Below are 15,508 nucleotides of genomic sequence, written 5' to 3' on the forward strand. Positions count from 1 at the left end.
AATATTTAAACTAACTATAGAATAGTAAGTGTCAAGATTTTGCTTATTTTTTTGGAATGTAAGTAATCTGAAATGATTTATTCCTAAATAGCATGAAATTGTAGGTGTAACCACAGCAAAAAAAACGCAAAATGAAGTTCGCCATTTTCAAAATGACCGGCTAATATATAGGATCAATTTAATAGCTTTTTAATTTTAATAATTGTGTAAGAAAAGGGCTAATATATAGCTACTTCTACTATGTAGCAGTAGTCGTGCAATGAAGTTTTGAAGTGAAGTGCCAAACACCAAGTGCACTTTGGCACTAATTGGTGTAACATTACTTCTGAGGATGCCCCGTGGAGGGGTGAAACATGTGTTGAGTGAATTAACGGTGGTAGTTGTGTAATTCGCATGTTTGCCGCATGCGCATTTATCAGCGGGCTGGCGGGCGGTGCACTTTATTGCATGACTTCTGCTACATAGCGGAAGTAGCTATATATTAGTCCTTTTCTTACTTAGGATGAACTGTTGACATATTTCCTCTGCTAGTTAGTATCTGTATATGTTGGAATGAGTTACGATTGTGTGTTGATTAAAAGAGGGTGTTTCAAAAGATTTGTAATACTGCATTATTTGTCAACTTAAAAATGTATTTTCGTTATTCCTTGTCTATAATGCGTTTGGATTTTTCATAAGTTTTGTATATCATAATGAGAATAGCCCTCTCCATTGCTTCCTGGGTGACGTTGAGCCATGTAAATCACATGTAAATCGGAGAACAAAAGGTATAAAAATAAAACTATGTCAATTTCTATTAAACACTTTTATTAATATTATTACAATAACTTTCTCTCCTTCTCGTAAAATAAGTAATACTTATTACACAACATGTACTTTTATACACTTACATAATGTACCATATAATTATGACTTTAGCCGTACATGGCACTCAAGGACTCAATGAATAAATGCACATTAGTGCTTTGACAATTGACACATAGATGGACAATACGCGGCCGCGTTTGAATAGCACAGATAAAAAAATTTTTAGTAAGTAGTCATATGTTTTATTAAAAAAAATAATTAAATAATATGGTTTATTGTTTGCAATACATCGGTTTAGAGCATAAATCATTTTACACATATTATTAATTAATAACTAAATAAACAGCAGAAAATCGTACCGCATTAATTCCATCCTATATAGAGCGCTTAACGTTAAAAACTATTCACTAATGAACAGTAGACAAAAACAATAAGAGTCAAACTTACATTAATAAAAACATTGTCATAAATTCGACAGAGCAGGCACTTTAAGTTATTTACTTTTAAGTCGTATCAATTGATCAAACCAAAAACTACTCACAATCACAAAACCCATTATTTTAATGCGCAGATTTTAGGGACAATTTTTTAAATGAAATGTTTAAAATTTCGTATCTAATTATTAAAATAAGACATCAATTATTATTGACAAAATGAAAGTAAATATGTGTTTTGTGTGTAATAAAAGATATGGTATTTATAAGACGTAATAAATTTAATATTACTGCATTTATTTCGATCTGAAAATTGTCCCTAAAATCATTTTTAAAAGTTGTTTCGTCATAATCACAAATATCCAAATGCTTTCAAAATGTCTGGATAACCGATTGGCCAGTTTGTTATGGCTAATCGTGTGGCTTACGAATGGGTCAGCATGCACACGATTTGCCGCTGCCGCCATTTCTGCTGTTTTCTCCGTTAGCGATTTTGTGGTCGAGCGCGAACCTGTCGCCGTCCTTATCGTTATTGTGTAACAGCTTATCATTCAGAAGAATCTAAGAAAAAAAGACATTTTTATCATATTATACTATTTATACTTAGTTGTTAATTTGAAAAATGATACGGTAAAATGTTGCACCTTAACACAATTAGAACGAACTATTACTGGCAAAAAAAAAGTATTTTAAAAAAGATTTTAATCAAAATTTAGACCAGACTTGTAAGTCATTACAAATTTCATTTCAAAATGTGTTCTGGGTTACCAGAAAATAAAATTAAAAGCAAATTTGTGTAGAGAGAAGAAAAAATTGGTAACATTAAAACACAATGTTAACCTCACTAGATGAAATATATTAGATTGTAATTATTTGAGCAAAAATATCCGTAAGTTTATATTTGGTTAAACCACCATTAAATTCATATTTAAAATTTGCCTAAAAACATTCTATAAAATATTAAAATATATGAATGCGCCAACATTTTGGTGACCACAGCGTGAAGAAAATTAAATCATTTAAACTAATTGTAATAATAATCTTGGCCAAATGTTTAAAAGTGCACATGATAGATATTAGTTTCAATGAATATTAGTTTCAGTGAATTTTTTTGTTCACAACACACAAAATCGTTCACCAACCTTTATGGGATTATAATTTGAATGTACATTTCATTTCATTCACTTTTATTTATAGAGGTATAATATAATACTTAATTTCTGTTCAATAGAAACTATGTCAAATGAGAATTAAAGTCCACGGAGCGCATAAATTGCTAATAAAAATAGATAAACAACACATACAAGCCCGAGTTTGTCTTGACAGCTCACGACGTACGGTAAGAAATAGTTACAAAAACATTTTAGATATTTAAATAATTTTGAAAGAACTACATTTAAAAAAGGCATAGCAAAATAATGAATTTCAACTATTTAGATAAAACTTGTTCAGTGAAATAGTGTCTGATAAAAAGCTTTCATTCTTAAAACAAATACCAAAAATATATAATACTAACGCCACGTTTATTACGTGTGTGTGTGTGTGTGTGTGTGTGTAAATAAAAAAATGTTAAACCTTAAATATAGCATTACCTTTATTACAAGAGATATAGGAATATAATAACTTGAAAAATCAATGGGATATGTTCGAAATAATCATTACGCGATAATGAAACCATTCGAAAGGCATAAAAGTCTTTATGATCTTGCAATAAAAATTTAAGAATTAAATTTTAGAATTGAGATGCTCTAATTATTTTATTACCATAAAAATCGAAAAGTTTTTATTAAAAAATGTAGAAATTCATCTTTTGTTATGTAAAGTTTAATTGTCGATACCCGAAATTGTAAGTTTATTACAATTTAACTAAAAGTGTATTCACTAACTCTCTCATTTTACGTTTTAAAATCTACTTTTTTTAACAATACGGCTAATAGTAATAACTGGTATTAACGTAATAGTCTAAGTGCAAGTGAACTCCACACCTTTGTCATTTTAGATAACCTGAAAATTTGTCTGTGCATGTTCTCAATACTCGTAACGATTATGAAAATAGAGTTACCGTGACTGGCGTGTTAACGGTATTAAAGATTTGTAAATTGAAAATTAATGAAAGAGTTGATAGTAAATGAGATAAATGTGCATTCGCCCCGTTTAAAGTCTTTATACCTTTAATAATTACCTATACAAATTATCACAGACAATAGTGTAGTAGTGTATCTCTTACCTTATTTACTAAAGAACGTGCGGCCTCTTCAATGTTAATGTTCTCCTTGGCCGACGTCTCAAACCAGCCTGCAAATCCCTTCTCACGACAATACTCCTCCATTTTGGCTGAAGAATTAACGATTCCTTCTTTTTGTTGGTCACACTGCGAACAAAACGTCCTATTTAGTGCGACGTATATTTCGAACAGTAAGACAGCTTAAACTTTTTTATCGACCCGGTTTGCACTGCTGCCCAAATGGCATTTGCGGATTCCGCGGTTTCGAGTGAACGGAGAACAAAGGGCAGGATCGGCTAAAGTCAGTACATACTAGTTTCCGGTGAAATCCCCGTGCTCATATCTCTTTTAGGTGGAGGCTCGAAGAACTGACTAGGCTCAAGGACCCCCTGGAAATGACCACGGCTGTCCAGACGTCTATAATATCCCTTTACTAAACCTCGACCAGGTCGGTTGCCAACATTACTACTACCTATTTATGTAAAACTAATTAAGCTCCTGACATGTTTTGAGTTTGGTCATTTATTTTAAAGCTCAATCGAAAACACGGTTTTGTGCGAGACAAGTATTCATATACTGAGGAACAGTGTAATTAATAATTTATTATTCTCTTTGCTTAACATGTACACTTAGTTTATTTATAATTAATATAATGTATGATATGCGCGCTTGTACACAGTAGCTCCCTCTTGACGCTATTTAAGAGCATTATTCAAGAATCGAGGGTCTCACGCATGTTATGTGGTGCGTAGGTTCTCTAAAACCACGGCTTTTGTTTTAATTAATAACAATACTTTAATCAACAACATGATAATTATTTTGAATTTTATTTTACTGATAAATCAATGGATTGGCAGTGAGTAGGCTGCATTGCGAGCAGAACATATGGTTGCAAGAGCCTTGAGGTTTTGTAGTGGAGACCACAAACCGCCAACTGCAGCCGAAGATGTTCTTAATGTTATCGACGTACAGTAGCTGTTTTTTACCCAATAATTTTTTCAGTATCAACAATTGTAATTTTTAGTAAAGAAAATTTATGAAGATGCATGAAGTAATTTTGATTGAACACATTTCAAATCCGAGCTTAATAATATATGCGATATACATAACAGTCATTGTTTATAAGTCGTTTCATTACATACCTTATTAGCCAGCAATATACAGGGTATGGGCGAACCATCAGGCAGCTGCACCTTAGTATCCAGGTCATTCTTCCATTTAACCACAGCATCGAATGTGGCCACCCTGGACACATCGAACACTATGAATGCGCCCACAGCTTCCTTGTAGTATACTCGGGTCATGTTGCCGAAACGTTCTTGTCCTAGAACATAAACAAAAACTTCCTTAGTGATTAAGGAAAATAAAAAATGTTTCAGACAATTGTTTAACGTTAGATCAATTTCGGATAGGCATTTAGAATAAATTTTAAACAGGAATAATATGTACAGTTAAGAATGGTAAATATTTACAGAGTCTCGTTAAATAAAAATATATTTGTAACTTTTGAAGGTTAGTTGCCTCAATAAAATGTCAGAAACCAGATCGAAGAGACATCGGTATTAAATAGACTCCGAACGTTGAATCAGAACAAAACCACTTACACAGTTTGATTCAGTAAGGTACCATGATCACCAATGAAAGGAATAACAAGAAATATAACACTGTTAATAATAAAAATATCCACGCAAAACCTAAACTAAGATCGTCCATTTTGCTTTGACTTTGTATAGTCAACGGCTTGACACAATGGATATGTCAGAATATTAAATATTTAAACTTTTTTGTTATTCTGTGTTGCGTATAATACAAATAATAAAAGACTACATATCAACTTGTATTAGTAAGTCTATTCTGCAATATAATACGCAAATGATTCGATTCGACATCGCTCCAGAGGTTCACAGATTTTTTTCTTACATCACAACCACTTTCAAAATTTAGCTAGTTCCGCTGGACTCCATACAGCTATATTTAAAGACAACGAAAATGTGAACATTTACTATGACAATCTAAGTTGTGGCAGAGTTCCAACTACGATACTTTTTACAAGTAATAATCCCTGTGCAACTTAAAATATTATCACCAGACATTTGTAAGAGAAGTTAGGCTCAAATTTTAGTTTTTTACTAACGAAAGCTGATGAAATTTCATGGACTCTCGCTTACGAATTATGAACCCCCATTTTTGTGTTACGCCAATGTAGGTGCCCGTCGAGTCTCGCATGAACCCCTGAGTAGACTACCACAGGGTTCCTTGACCCTTGTTTAAAGATATATGTAATGTTTTCTTAAATTTAAAAGCGTTAAAAGTACCTGTCATACAGGACTGCAATATCTATGACTTATAGAGTAAGCAGTTTAGGTAAAAAGATATAAAAATGTAAAAAAAGTACCTACCTGCAATATCCCATAGTTGTAAACGTATGATCGTATTCAAATCCCAGTTGAGAACCTTCAAAGCGAAATCAACCCCAATAGTGGCGCGGTAGTGTTGGCTGAAGAACTGATGCACGTAGCGTTTGATGATGGAGGTCTTGCCTGTACCCAGCTCCCCAATCACCAGGATCTTGTAGAGATGCTCGCGGCGCTCGGCACTCGGCGTCGCGTGAGACTGCAAAAAACGATGATTTTTAGTAGTGCCTATGATATATTTAACCAACAATATATTTTATGATAACCACTAATCTTCTAATGTCTTTGTAGTATTTCATTTAAGTGGTCCAAGTACTTATATTTTCTTATATAAAGTCGTAAAATTTAACTGCATCTAAAATCACTAAATACAAATAAGTTAACGTTTAACATGGTACAAAAGAGCAATGGTTGTCGTATTTATAAGGCAAATGGTACGAATTAATCTCAAGAGCTAAGGTGACGAATGCAAATACATTCTCTGGTCATCGCCTCTGTCTTGTGTAGACAATTGCCACCAGATTCACGACTTGTCAAACATTCATATCACTGCATTATCATAAAAGAAATTTAAAAAGTTTATTAAATAATTACTCCTTAAAAGTCTTGTAACATTGTAAAATCAAGATTTTTAAGTGATATAAGATACGAATGGATTGGACTTCTACTGTAGTGTTTTGTGAAAGTGATCGCAAAAAAACTCGTCTGGATTGGGGCTTTTTCGGATCAGGCCACGCAAGGAGCCGTAATACCATAAACGTAGTTTTAGGTGAAAGGACGCAATTTTAGGTAAAATCAATCTAATTCAATTTTCTTTCAAATGGGACACTTTTAGCATTAAAGGCGTACATAAGGGTCCTTTAAATGATCCTAAGTTTATACTAAAATGAATAAATGTCAATGAATTTCATCTCATAATATAAAGCGACTGTTGTTAGAGAAATACAGAATAAAACAGGAACTAATACAAAAACTTCAAGTTTAAACATGGTAGAATGTGCATATGTGCATTGATTCAGGTTAGCTAAATGTTTTGCGGATTACAACTGTCATTGTTATTAAGCATGTAAACGTTTAGATAGAAAATTATTGATAAATTGTACAACACGATATCAAACGTAGGCGGTAAGGAAAATATTAAAACTTAAATTGTGGAAACGAAACACGGCTTGTTTATTTTACGTGATTGTAAAAAAATGTGCAGTTTTATTCTGGGATTCCACAGACCCACGACGCAAGCACATATTCTAAGAACAACGTGATGTAGACACGACTATAACGGCGAAGGATGACATTATTAAACTTAGAAAACTGACATGTCTTAAGGAACAAAAAATTCGTATGGAGTGTGTCGATCGTTACCATTTTCATTCTGGAATAAGACTACGAACAGAGAAAGTGCTTGGAACATACATTACGTATGAAAGACGGGGGCAGGAATTTTTCCTGTCCACAGGTCACAGTCCACGGACCTCGTGTTTCCGCAGACTCAATTCGAGGAAGCAGTAAAAACCTAAATCAGCTAGCAGAATAACTTCAAACACATCAAATGGCAGCTGTAGTTAGTCAAAGTACAAGGTTGTTGATACGTATTTGTTTTATAGTAACGAGGGAGATTTTAAGCTGTATTTTGTACTTCAAATTTCTAGATGACATAACTGTGACGTATCTATCAAATGAGCTTTCTCGTACTTCTCATGTAATTTTACTTCCGAAAAAGGAGAATAGAAGGAAATATTGAATTGTAACGTTATTCTGTTAATTGTCTAAAAAATTCTTTTACACATGGAATATTCTTTTACGTAATAGTCTCTTTATTATTAACCAACATAGCCCAGCGGCATTGGCAGGCCAAGGGCCACAAGGTTAACAGATGACATTGATAAGGTCGCCGGAAGACGCAGGATGCAGGTTGGTTCCAACTGGTCCAACTGGGCATATATATCGGATGCCTATGTCCACCAGTGGACGTCCTGCAGCTAAAGTAGTAATAAGTCATTTTATATGATCATTTGTTGAGTTTCATAAGAGCCAAAATATAAAAATCTGTAAAATCTCAAGAGCACATTACAAATATTTGTTTCAAAACATCAATACGCTAAATTCTGTATTACATATTAATGCATTTTAACCCTTAGTTGTAACTGTAGAACCGCATTCTAGGACATTGCCGCAAGCTAGACGGTCAAAGTACCAGACAGTGAACACATAATCCTTTCAAAATATGCGACCGGCGCGTTTCATATACGTATGGAAGACGGAAAACACTTTGTTTACGAGAGTACGGTTCCTAAAGCGGCTGGTTATCTTCTAATTAGTGTCAATTAACGAACAGGACTTTGGCGATGTACGCAATACTTGTATGATCAGAGATGACGATGGTACAGAACCTATGGGTTATGTTCTAAAATCATTTTAACTACACACAAGTCCCAATGTAATAACGTACAGTGAATTTTCTAAAACCAAAAAAAAAAATCGAAAAATTATTTTTAACTAAATTATCGTCAAACATTTGCTTTTCTTCTTGCGAGCATTTTCTTTGTCTGCTTCTATTAAAAAAATTGACATGACATTAAAAATGGCAGCAAAATAAAGTACATTTACTCATATATTATTTTAAACGTTAAATAAGCTGTGTTAGTTACACCGTTAAATTTAATCTGCTTATTTATTTTTGAAATAATCTTACTGGGTCAGTTAAATTAAAATAAGTATTATTAAGAATATACATTTTAAATAAATAAATGTTAAATTTTATTAATTAATTTGTTTTGGTCACCGTTTTATTTTAATTATTTAGGTTTTATTGTATATATATATATAAAGTAGTAAGAAGCAAAAAAAATAACATGATGTATATAACATCAATCACATAGCAACAAGAAAATGAACCGCTAATTGATAATTGGTTGCTCCAGTTCCTACTTACTTTGTATCAAACTGCACTTGACAATTTTCCACTATCGGAAATAAACTGCGCATTAAACACGAGATAATCGCATCGTAATTTTATTACGGTAATAAAATACCATAATTAGTTACCATTTTATAGTCTTTGCCGGTGCTAAAAATATAATTAGTTAAAAAAATCTTTAAGAATATTGCCCTGAACTAAATGTCAAATTGTTTTATCACAATATATTAAAATAAAGTGTAAAAGTTTTTTTCCCCACCTCAACCAGGCAGCGTTTAGAAAACTACGAAACATCTTTCTGTCTAATATTCCTCAGTGCCTAAAGACGAAGGTCTTCGACCAATGTGCGTTACCGGTGATGATTAACAACACTAAAGCGTAGTCTATTATTTTTGGAAATTACTTTCCTTGTTGGAAATTTCACAATCGCGGAACGTGCCGTGAAAAAGGCTACTTAAGGAATGAGGAGATCAGTAGACCAAAAAAAGTATCTGGCAGTGGGCGGATCTCGCAGCGCGTATATCCAGTAGCCCTTGAGACCTTAAGGTTCTGGAGTGGAAACCACGAAGCGACTAGCGCAGCCTAGGACATCCATCCAATGTGTAAACAGACGACCTTAAAAAGATCGTCCAAAAATGCAGGCCGCTTTCAATCGGTCCTATTAAAAATCTAAGAGGGAAACTAACGTGGCTTCAACAGCACACGTTATACAGCTGAAAAGATGATAATGAAGATGTAAAATCATCGGGTAATAATTTTAAGTCATTAATTGCCTTTACGTATCTTTTCATTCAGATGCAACTAACATAAGACAATATAAAAACAGTGCCTTCTTGTAAAGCTTCTGAATTTCTCAAATCTCTGCCCATAGTCTTATGGAATTTCCCTGTAGTTACCGTCCGTGACCGGTTTTAACAAAACTTCTTGCAATAACAATTTAGATCGCAGGTTAAGCGAGAGCATAGATATGCTTCTTTTTAATTGACATCTTCAGAACGGACTCTCCTATTTTGTATTACCAATTCAAATTAATCCGAATCAATCGTAAAAAAGACGACATAACAAGATGAATATACTTTAAAATATTTATCATAATTTTATGTGGCCCTTTTTTATATTAATTACATATTTGAACTCCGTAACAAATTTTAGAAATAGTTTTTCAATGAATATAAAAATATTTTAAAAACTCATATAAATAAAATCATACAACGAGGGAAAAACGAGTCAAATATTTTCTAAATTTTAAAAGTTGTATATGTGTTCTGGCAAAAAAAGATCATCAAATCAAAATCATGAATAATATAAATATATATTATAATCAAGGGAATATGTGCTAACATTAGAACTTGGAATATATTTTTACATAAATCACACGATGACACGTTTAACGACAACACATTTAAATAAAAAAAAACTTACGCGCGTGTTCGGTTTTGGTTTCGGCGACATCTTAATTCACGGTCGCGGAACTGCGATATCGTTTCGTCAAGAAACTCTTGTATAATTCCAGTGAAGCAAGACTCGTGAATGATAAAGAACGTTCTCGAACATAAACTCTGACATCGCTGAGAATACTCACGGCTCTACGCACATTTTCCTTACAAAATTACTGAATGAATGTTTATAGCTTTTTTGGACTTGAATCCAAGTTATTCAGCCGGTATTACAACAGGTTTGATAATTATATACGTGTTAATATTTAATTAATATTTCGAAAAATTAATTACAGTTTTGTTGGTATTCTTATTAACAATTTTTTTTTCTAGAACAATTTACCAAAGTGCTTATGCTGAACTATGCCGACACGTAGAAGACAGTCTACTTAATAAGTCAGATTGAGTGGGTGCACAGTTTCTTATCGGTCACTTGATAACAGACAAGTATTTATTGTAACTTTTGCTTCCCACTCGAGTTGTTTATTCGATATTTGTACATTTGATTTAACAGAATCGAATACATGATTTTAGAAGCACATCGTCGTATTACATTATTGAAGTCATTGAATGCCAAATGAAATGGCATTTCTCCCTATATTTATATTCGAAATGTAAGGTTTCTCTAGGTAAGGTATATTGTACAGTCAGTTAAAGTTTACTTTGTAACGAACGTGATTGTTTATCAATCAATATAATTTAATTAATACAAAGGATATAAATATTAATGTGACATGACTTCTCACTATGAATTAAAATATAAAGAAAAATGCTTTTACCTTTAAGGCGATATATACATGTTTTACTTTACGAATAAGATCTCTCATTAATATACGAGGAATATAACAAATCGATTATCGTTATTGAATATATAATTCTTCAGTCTAATACGCTAACCGTGTCTAATACGCTAAAATTGTTACACTCTTATAATTACAATCCAATTTAACTGCACAATTCCTCTTAATATGGACCTAAACTATGGTTCAACTGTCTTATATGATACATAAAATCTCAAATTACACTATAAGATTTTAAAAATTTCATGAATATACGTACAGTACACGGTTTGAAAAATTAAATTTTGTTGTCACCAATTCCAATGTTTCTAATGTTGGGCTATCTTATAACCATAGAGAGGGTATGGGTCGTAATTCATCATATGAGCCTAGTTCGGACCAAAGGTTGTCACATGTCGTTGGATTTTTGGTTCTAAGACCACATGGTGACATTTAATAACACATCCAGTTAGGGCCTCCCGGGAATCTAACTTGTTATCTACTAACGATTTATGAACTTTCACTAAAAACTATTCCCTTAAGGAATTAGAACCACAAAATATATATTCCTTCATATAATATACATTCTCACGTAAGAGTAAAAAAAACATTTGACTGGAACACACTTAAAAATATAAAAATAAAAAACCAAATTGAAATGGTTTCACGAAGAACAAAATAATCAATATTATCTTTTGGTTTTTTAACAAATCATCGGTTATTTTACGGTACGTTTAAATATTCGTAAATAAAAAATCGATATTTCATATCAACAATACAATACTCATCGTTTTTTTTAATCTCTTTAAAAATCGAGAAGTTAAGCGAGTTAAAAGCAAAATAACCATTACATTGCAATCCTACCTGGTTTGGGATTGTAGAAATGGGATTAACAGATAACATTCAAGCCAACGACACACCTGAATCAGGAATTTACGACCGTCACAAAAAAACCTTACCCAATTCTATTATAAAAAGACAGTAACGACCACATTTTTTTTCTATTATACAGGTTTTTATTAGTTCATGTCAGCGTCTTTCGCTTCGTGTCGTCTGTTTTAATGGCTTCTCGATATATTATACCTGACGAGATATTAATATTTATGAACCTTTAGAATTAACTATTTTGTGCGTAAAACAATAATTAAAGTTCATCGGCGTTGAAACCAGGTCTCTCACTTTAGGTCTAATCGGCAAGCTCACAGTTGCTCACAGGGTGAGTCATAAGTCACAGAGAACATAGCCCTCTCCTTTTTACGGAATTTTTTTACGAGATCGAATCAGGTCTGAGGAGATTCATAGACGAACGAAAGCCAAGGTCACAACACCGCACAGAAAAGTTGGCCGCTGACGCCTGAAAATTCTGGAGTAGAGACTGATAGGGCGATAAAGTGAACAGATGACTCTGTTAAGGTTGAAGACCTTGAATGCAGGCTGCTTCCAATCGGTCCTATTCAAAATCTATGGAGAAGGCCTATGTCTACAACTGGCTGAAACGATGAATGATGATAAATTACAAAAAAAAAAAATTGAAAATTGAGCGAAGGCTCTCCGGCAGAAACAAAGTATGCTGAAAACAGCAATAATAAACATTATCAATATAAATATTTACACTTTTAAGTTTTACAATATTTTATTAACATAAAGTATAGATTACTTTCGTTTATAATTAAATGAAATTGAACGAGTGTGATATTGCAGTCTGAATGACTAGTTAACAATACTATTTCAACAAGTTTATGTGAATGATGAAATGAAGGATTTATTATAGTATAATATATTATATAGGATAGACTTCCGCAAAGTAACGCCTGAATCTATTAGATATTGAAGAATTTATTGTTGTTTTTTTTTCATCTATTGTAAATAATGCATACCCTTGCCAGTTCCATCTTACCTGTCCCTCTAGCCCTAACATATGACACCACGTTAAGGATTAGAAGTACCGGTAAAATAGAGATTATAAATCCGTCCTTCATAATCGAAATTGAATACGAGAAGCCATAAAATCACTAGCTAATGTACCGTAATAACTTCTTAGTATAAGAGGTTAGATATTTGAAACATTACACTTTTTCATTTATTTACTTTATATTTTGATGAACAAACATTGTTATCCAAAAGACCAAAAGTCAGTTCCGGAGTTCATTACAATAGACTAACTTAGTTTTTATTACTCAATAAATTATCAATTTATATGGTGTTTCACACCGCTGTTAAAAAATTTTTGTTTCTCCGATTAAAAGTATATTCAACTTTAAGTTGAGACGGTAAACTCTCGTACAGTGAAATCCACTTTAAGTTGTTTTGTTTTTTTTATATATATAAAATCCTAGACAATTTAGACAAAGTTTCGATATTTTTTTTTTGTTTCATGCTTTAAACTGCGTATTCCGTCCAGTTCATAAACGAAATATATTTTGAATAAAACGAATTATAAAATATAATAATAACAAACGGATTTTATAAAGAAAATGTTAAAAAACATGTGCGAATATAAGACAGTAAAATTAAATCTAGTTTTATAAAATAACAAACTACAATAACTAACATAACTTTGGCGCTACCCTTTTAGTTAGTGGAGGAATACAAACTATCCAACGATCTTAATGCAATATAGATAGGTGAATGTATCAAAGAACATACGAAGTAATATTGTATTTCCAAGTGACACATTTACGTTTACTTGCCGGTAAGATAATTCAAAACAATCAACGGTTATTTACAATGAACATAACATATTGGTTGGTCAAAACCGCGATCGAGCCGGTAACTCTAGACATAGGTTAGGGTTACCATCTACGCTTCAGCGGCGACCTCTGGACCCGTCTAGTCGACACCGCGAATGCTCGTTCGCGTGGAATCCACAAGAATGACATATAAGTCGCATTACTTTCACAGATCAATTGTAAGAAATATTACAATTAGGAATCATCGTCAATGACGTTCAAAGATCATATTTATTCAAGTAAAATTTTAGACCCTGTTTTAGACATAACAAGACAATGTATAATTACCCATTAATATTAAAAGTTATGTATTAATCCTTGCTTTGTGTTAGAACCAAAAAATAATTACGTTAAATTAAACTTACATTAAGTGATTCTATCAATAATTAAACTAAGTTTTAATTAAGCACCTAAACCATTAACTTCAATGAATCAACGAAATTGCATAAAGAGAATAGATTAAGTAATCGATTTCTGAGTAATATTACACAAATATTTTAACACACAAATTATAATAACGTTCTTGTGGTTATAAAAATAATTGGATGATTAATATTAGGAGCAAAGTATAAATCATAAAAAATGGTAGAACAAAAAAGGCAAAAGCTTTTGAGATTTGTGGTGACATTCTTTGTTAAATACTTGACAACAAAATACTTGGTTTACACTCAAAATATAGGAAAAGATTGTTACTAAAGAATATGGGTGAAAATCACCCCTGTGCTAAAGCCCAGCTGCTAGGGATGTTTTAATTTGATAACCACAAATGGAAATTAAGGAAATTTACGGCTAACCTTTTATAGTGAAGCATTCAAAGTTTAAAATAATACGTGCAAAATGTAAAAAAAATAAAAATCATTATTCTTCTAGTAAAAATTACTTATTAAAATATACAATAAATACTTAACAATAAACAAAGACCAGGAAAAATTGTGGTCTATTACATTTAATAGCAAAATTTAATGTTAAAAAAATATCGTTGAGTAGTAAAATATTAATTAACTGTTTTAGTTTAAAAACTCAATAATTTGTTTAAAATATAGTTCTTTATTATTTATATGAGAAGTCCATCATATTTTATCGAGAAACGTATAGGCTAATATTTATTTATATAATTTTAAGTTCGCATTCGTCTACATGAGTTTGTTTTAATAGTATTTTTAATTTAAAAGTATAAATCTTTTATACAAACTTGTAAATATTTGCAGAGGGAGTCTATCTCTGAAATGATAATTACGTTGACGATAACAAAATTCATTAATTCTGATAGTTTCGAAATATTTTTCAATAAAAAGTTTTATTTTGTTAAAAATAACAGTTAAGACCTACTAGTTAAAAACGATTCATTCAAATTAGATCAAAATGCTATTGAAAATAATTAATAAAATTTTTACATATTTTTATATCATTTATAATAAAATATAAGATACGTAAACTTCAATCAATATGCGTAAAGATGTTAACGTTCAATTTAACAAAGACAATTATACTATAAAGATAATAAAAGCGTTCAAAGCACTTCTGTAGACAATAACACAACAGAATTGTAAGATCTTTAAATAAGTAGCTTATTTCGCCTTATCTTATCTCCTATACATTGACATAATTATTCTTTCGTATATAATATCAAGGTAAACGTTTTCGGATCCTGCCAAATTTAATCTTTAAACAAATTTAAATGACTTGTAATTTATTTATTTAAACATTTTTCATGCAATGTACGACAGCGAACTTAATTGTAGATTGATAGGTAAATTAATAAATGTAG

At 31.7% G+C, this 15,508-nt stretch overlaps 1 protein-coding gene across 7 annotated transcripts in view; it reads right to left on the reverse strand.

The window, feature by feature from the left end:
- Positions 1 to 790: 790 nt before the first annotated feature.
- The window catches only part of Rab32 (RAS oncogene family member Rab32), a 31,756-nt gene continuing 17,038 nt past the window's right edge, over positions 791 to 15,508 (reverse strand). For 6 of the 7 annotated variants that reach the window (XM_068770081.1, XM_068770076.1, XM_068770078.1 and 3 more), the window contains exons 2-5: positions 5,865 to 6,078; positions 4,608 to 4,789; positions 3,469 to 3,612; positions 791 to 1,802 (exon numbers count right to left, since the gene is read on the reverse strand). In XM_068770081.1, coding sequence (XP_068626182.1) covers positions 1,677 to 1,802; positions 3,469 to 3,612; positions 4,608 to 4,789; positions 5,865 to 6,078 — 666 coding nt within the window. In that variant the 3' untranslated portion in view covers positions 791 to 1,676. Of the gene's footprint in view, positions 1,803 to 3,468; positions 3,613 to 4,607; positions 4,790 to 5,864; positions 6,079 to 10,218; positions 10,401 to 15,508 lie in introns of those variants that run through there. The other variant, XM_068770079.1, reaches the window with a different exon arrangement.

Source organism: Battus philenor, unplaced genomic scaffold (genome assembly GCF_028537555.1).
Source record: "Battus philenor isolate CCGP_79_NKW_IND1 unplaced genomic scaffold, ilBatPhil1.0.hap1 SCAF_3, whole genome shotgun sequence".
In the NCBI taxonomy this organism is placed as follows: Eukaryota; Metazoa; Arthropoda; class Insecta; order Lepidoptera; family Papilionidae; genus Battus; species Battus philenor.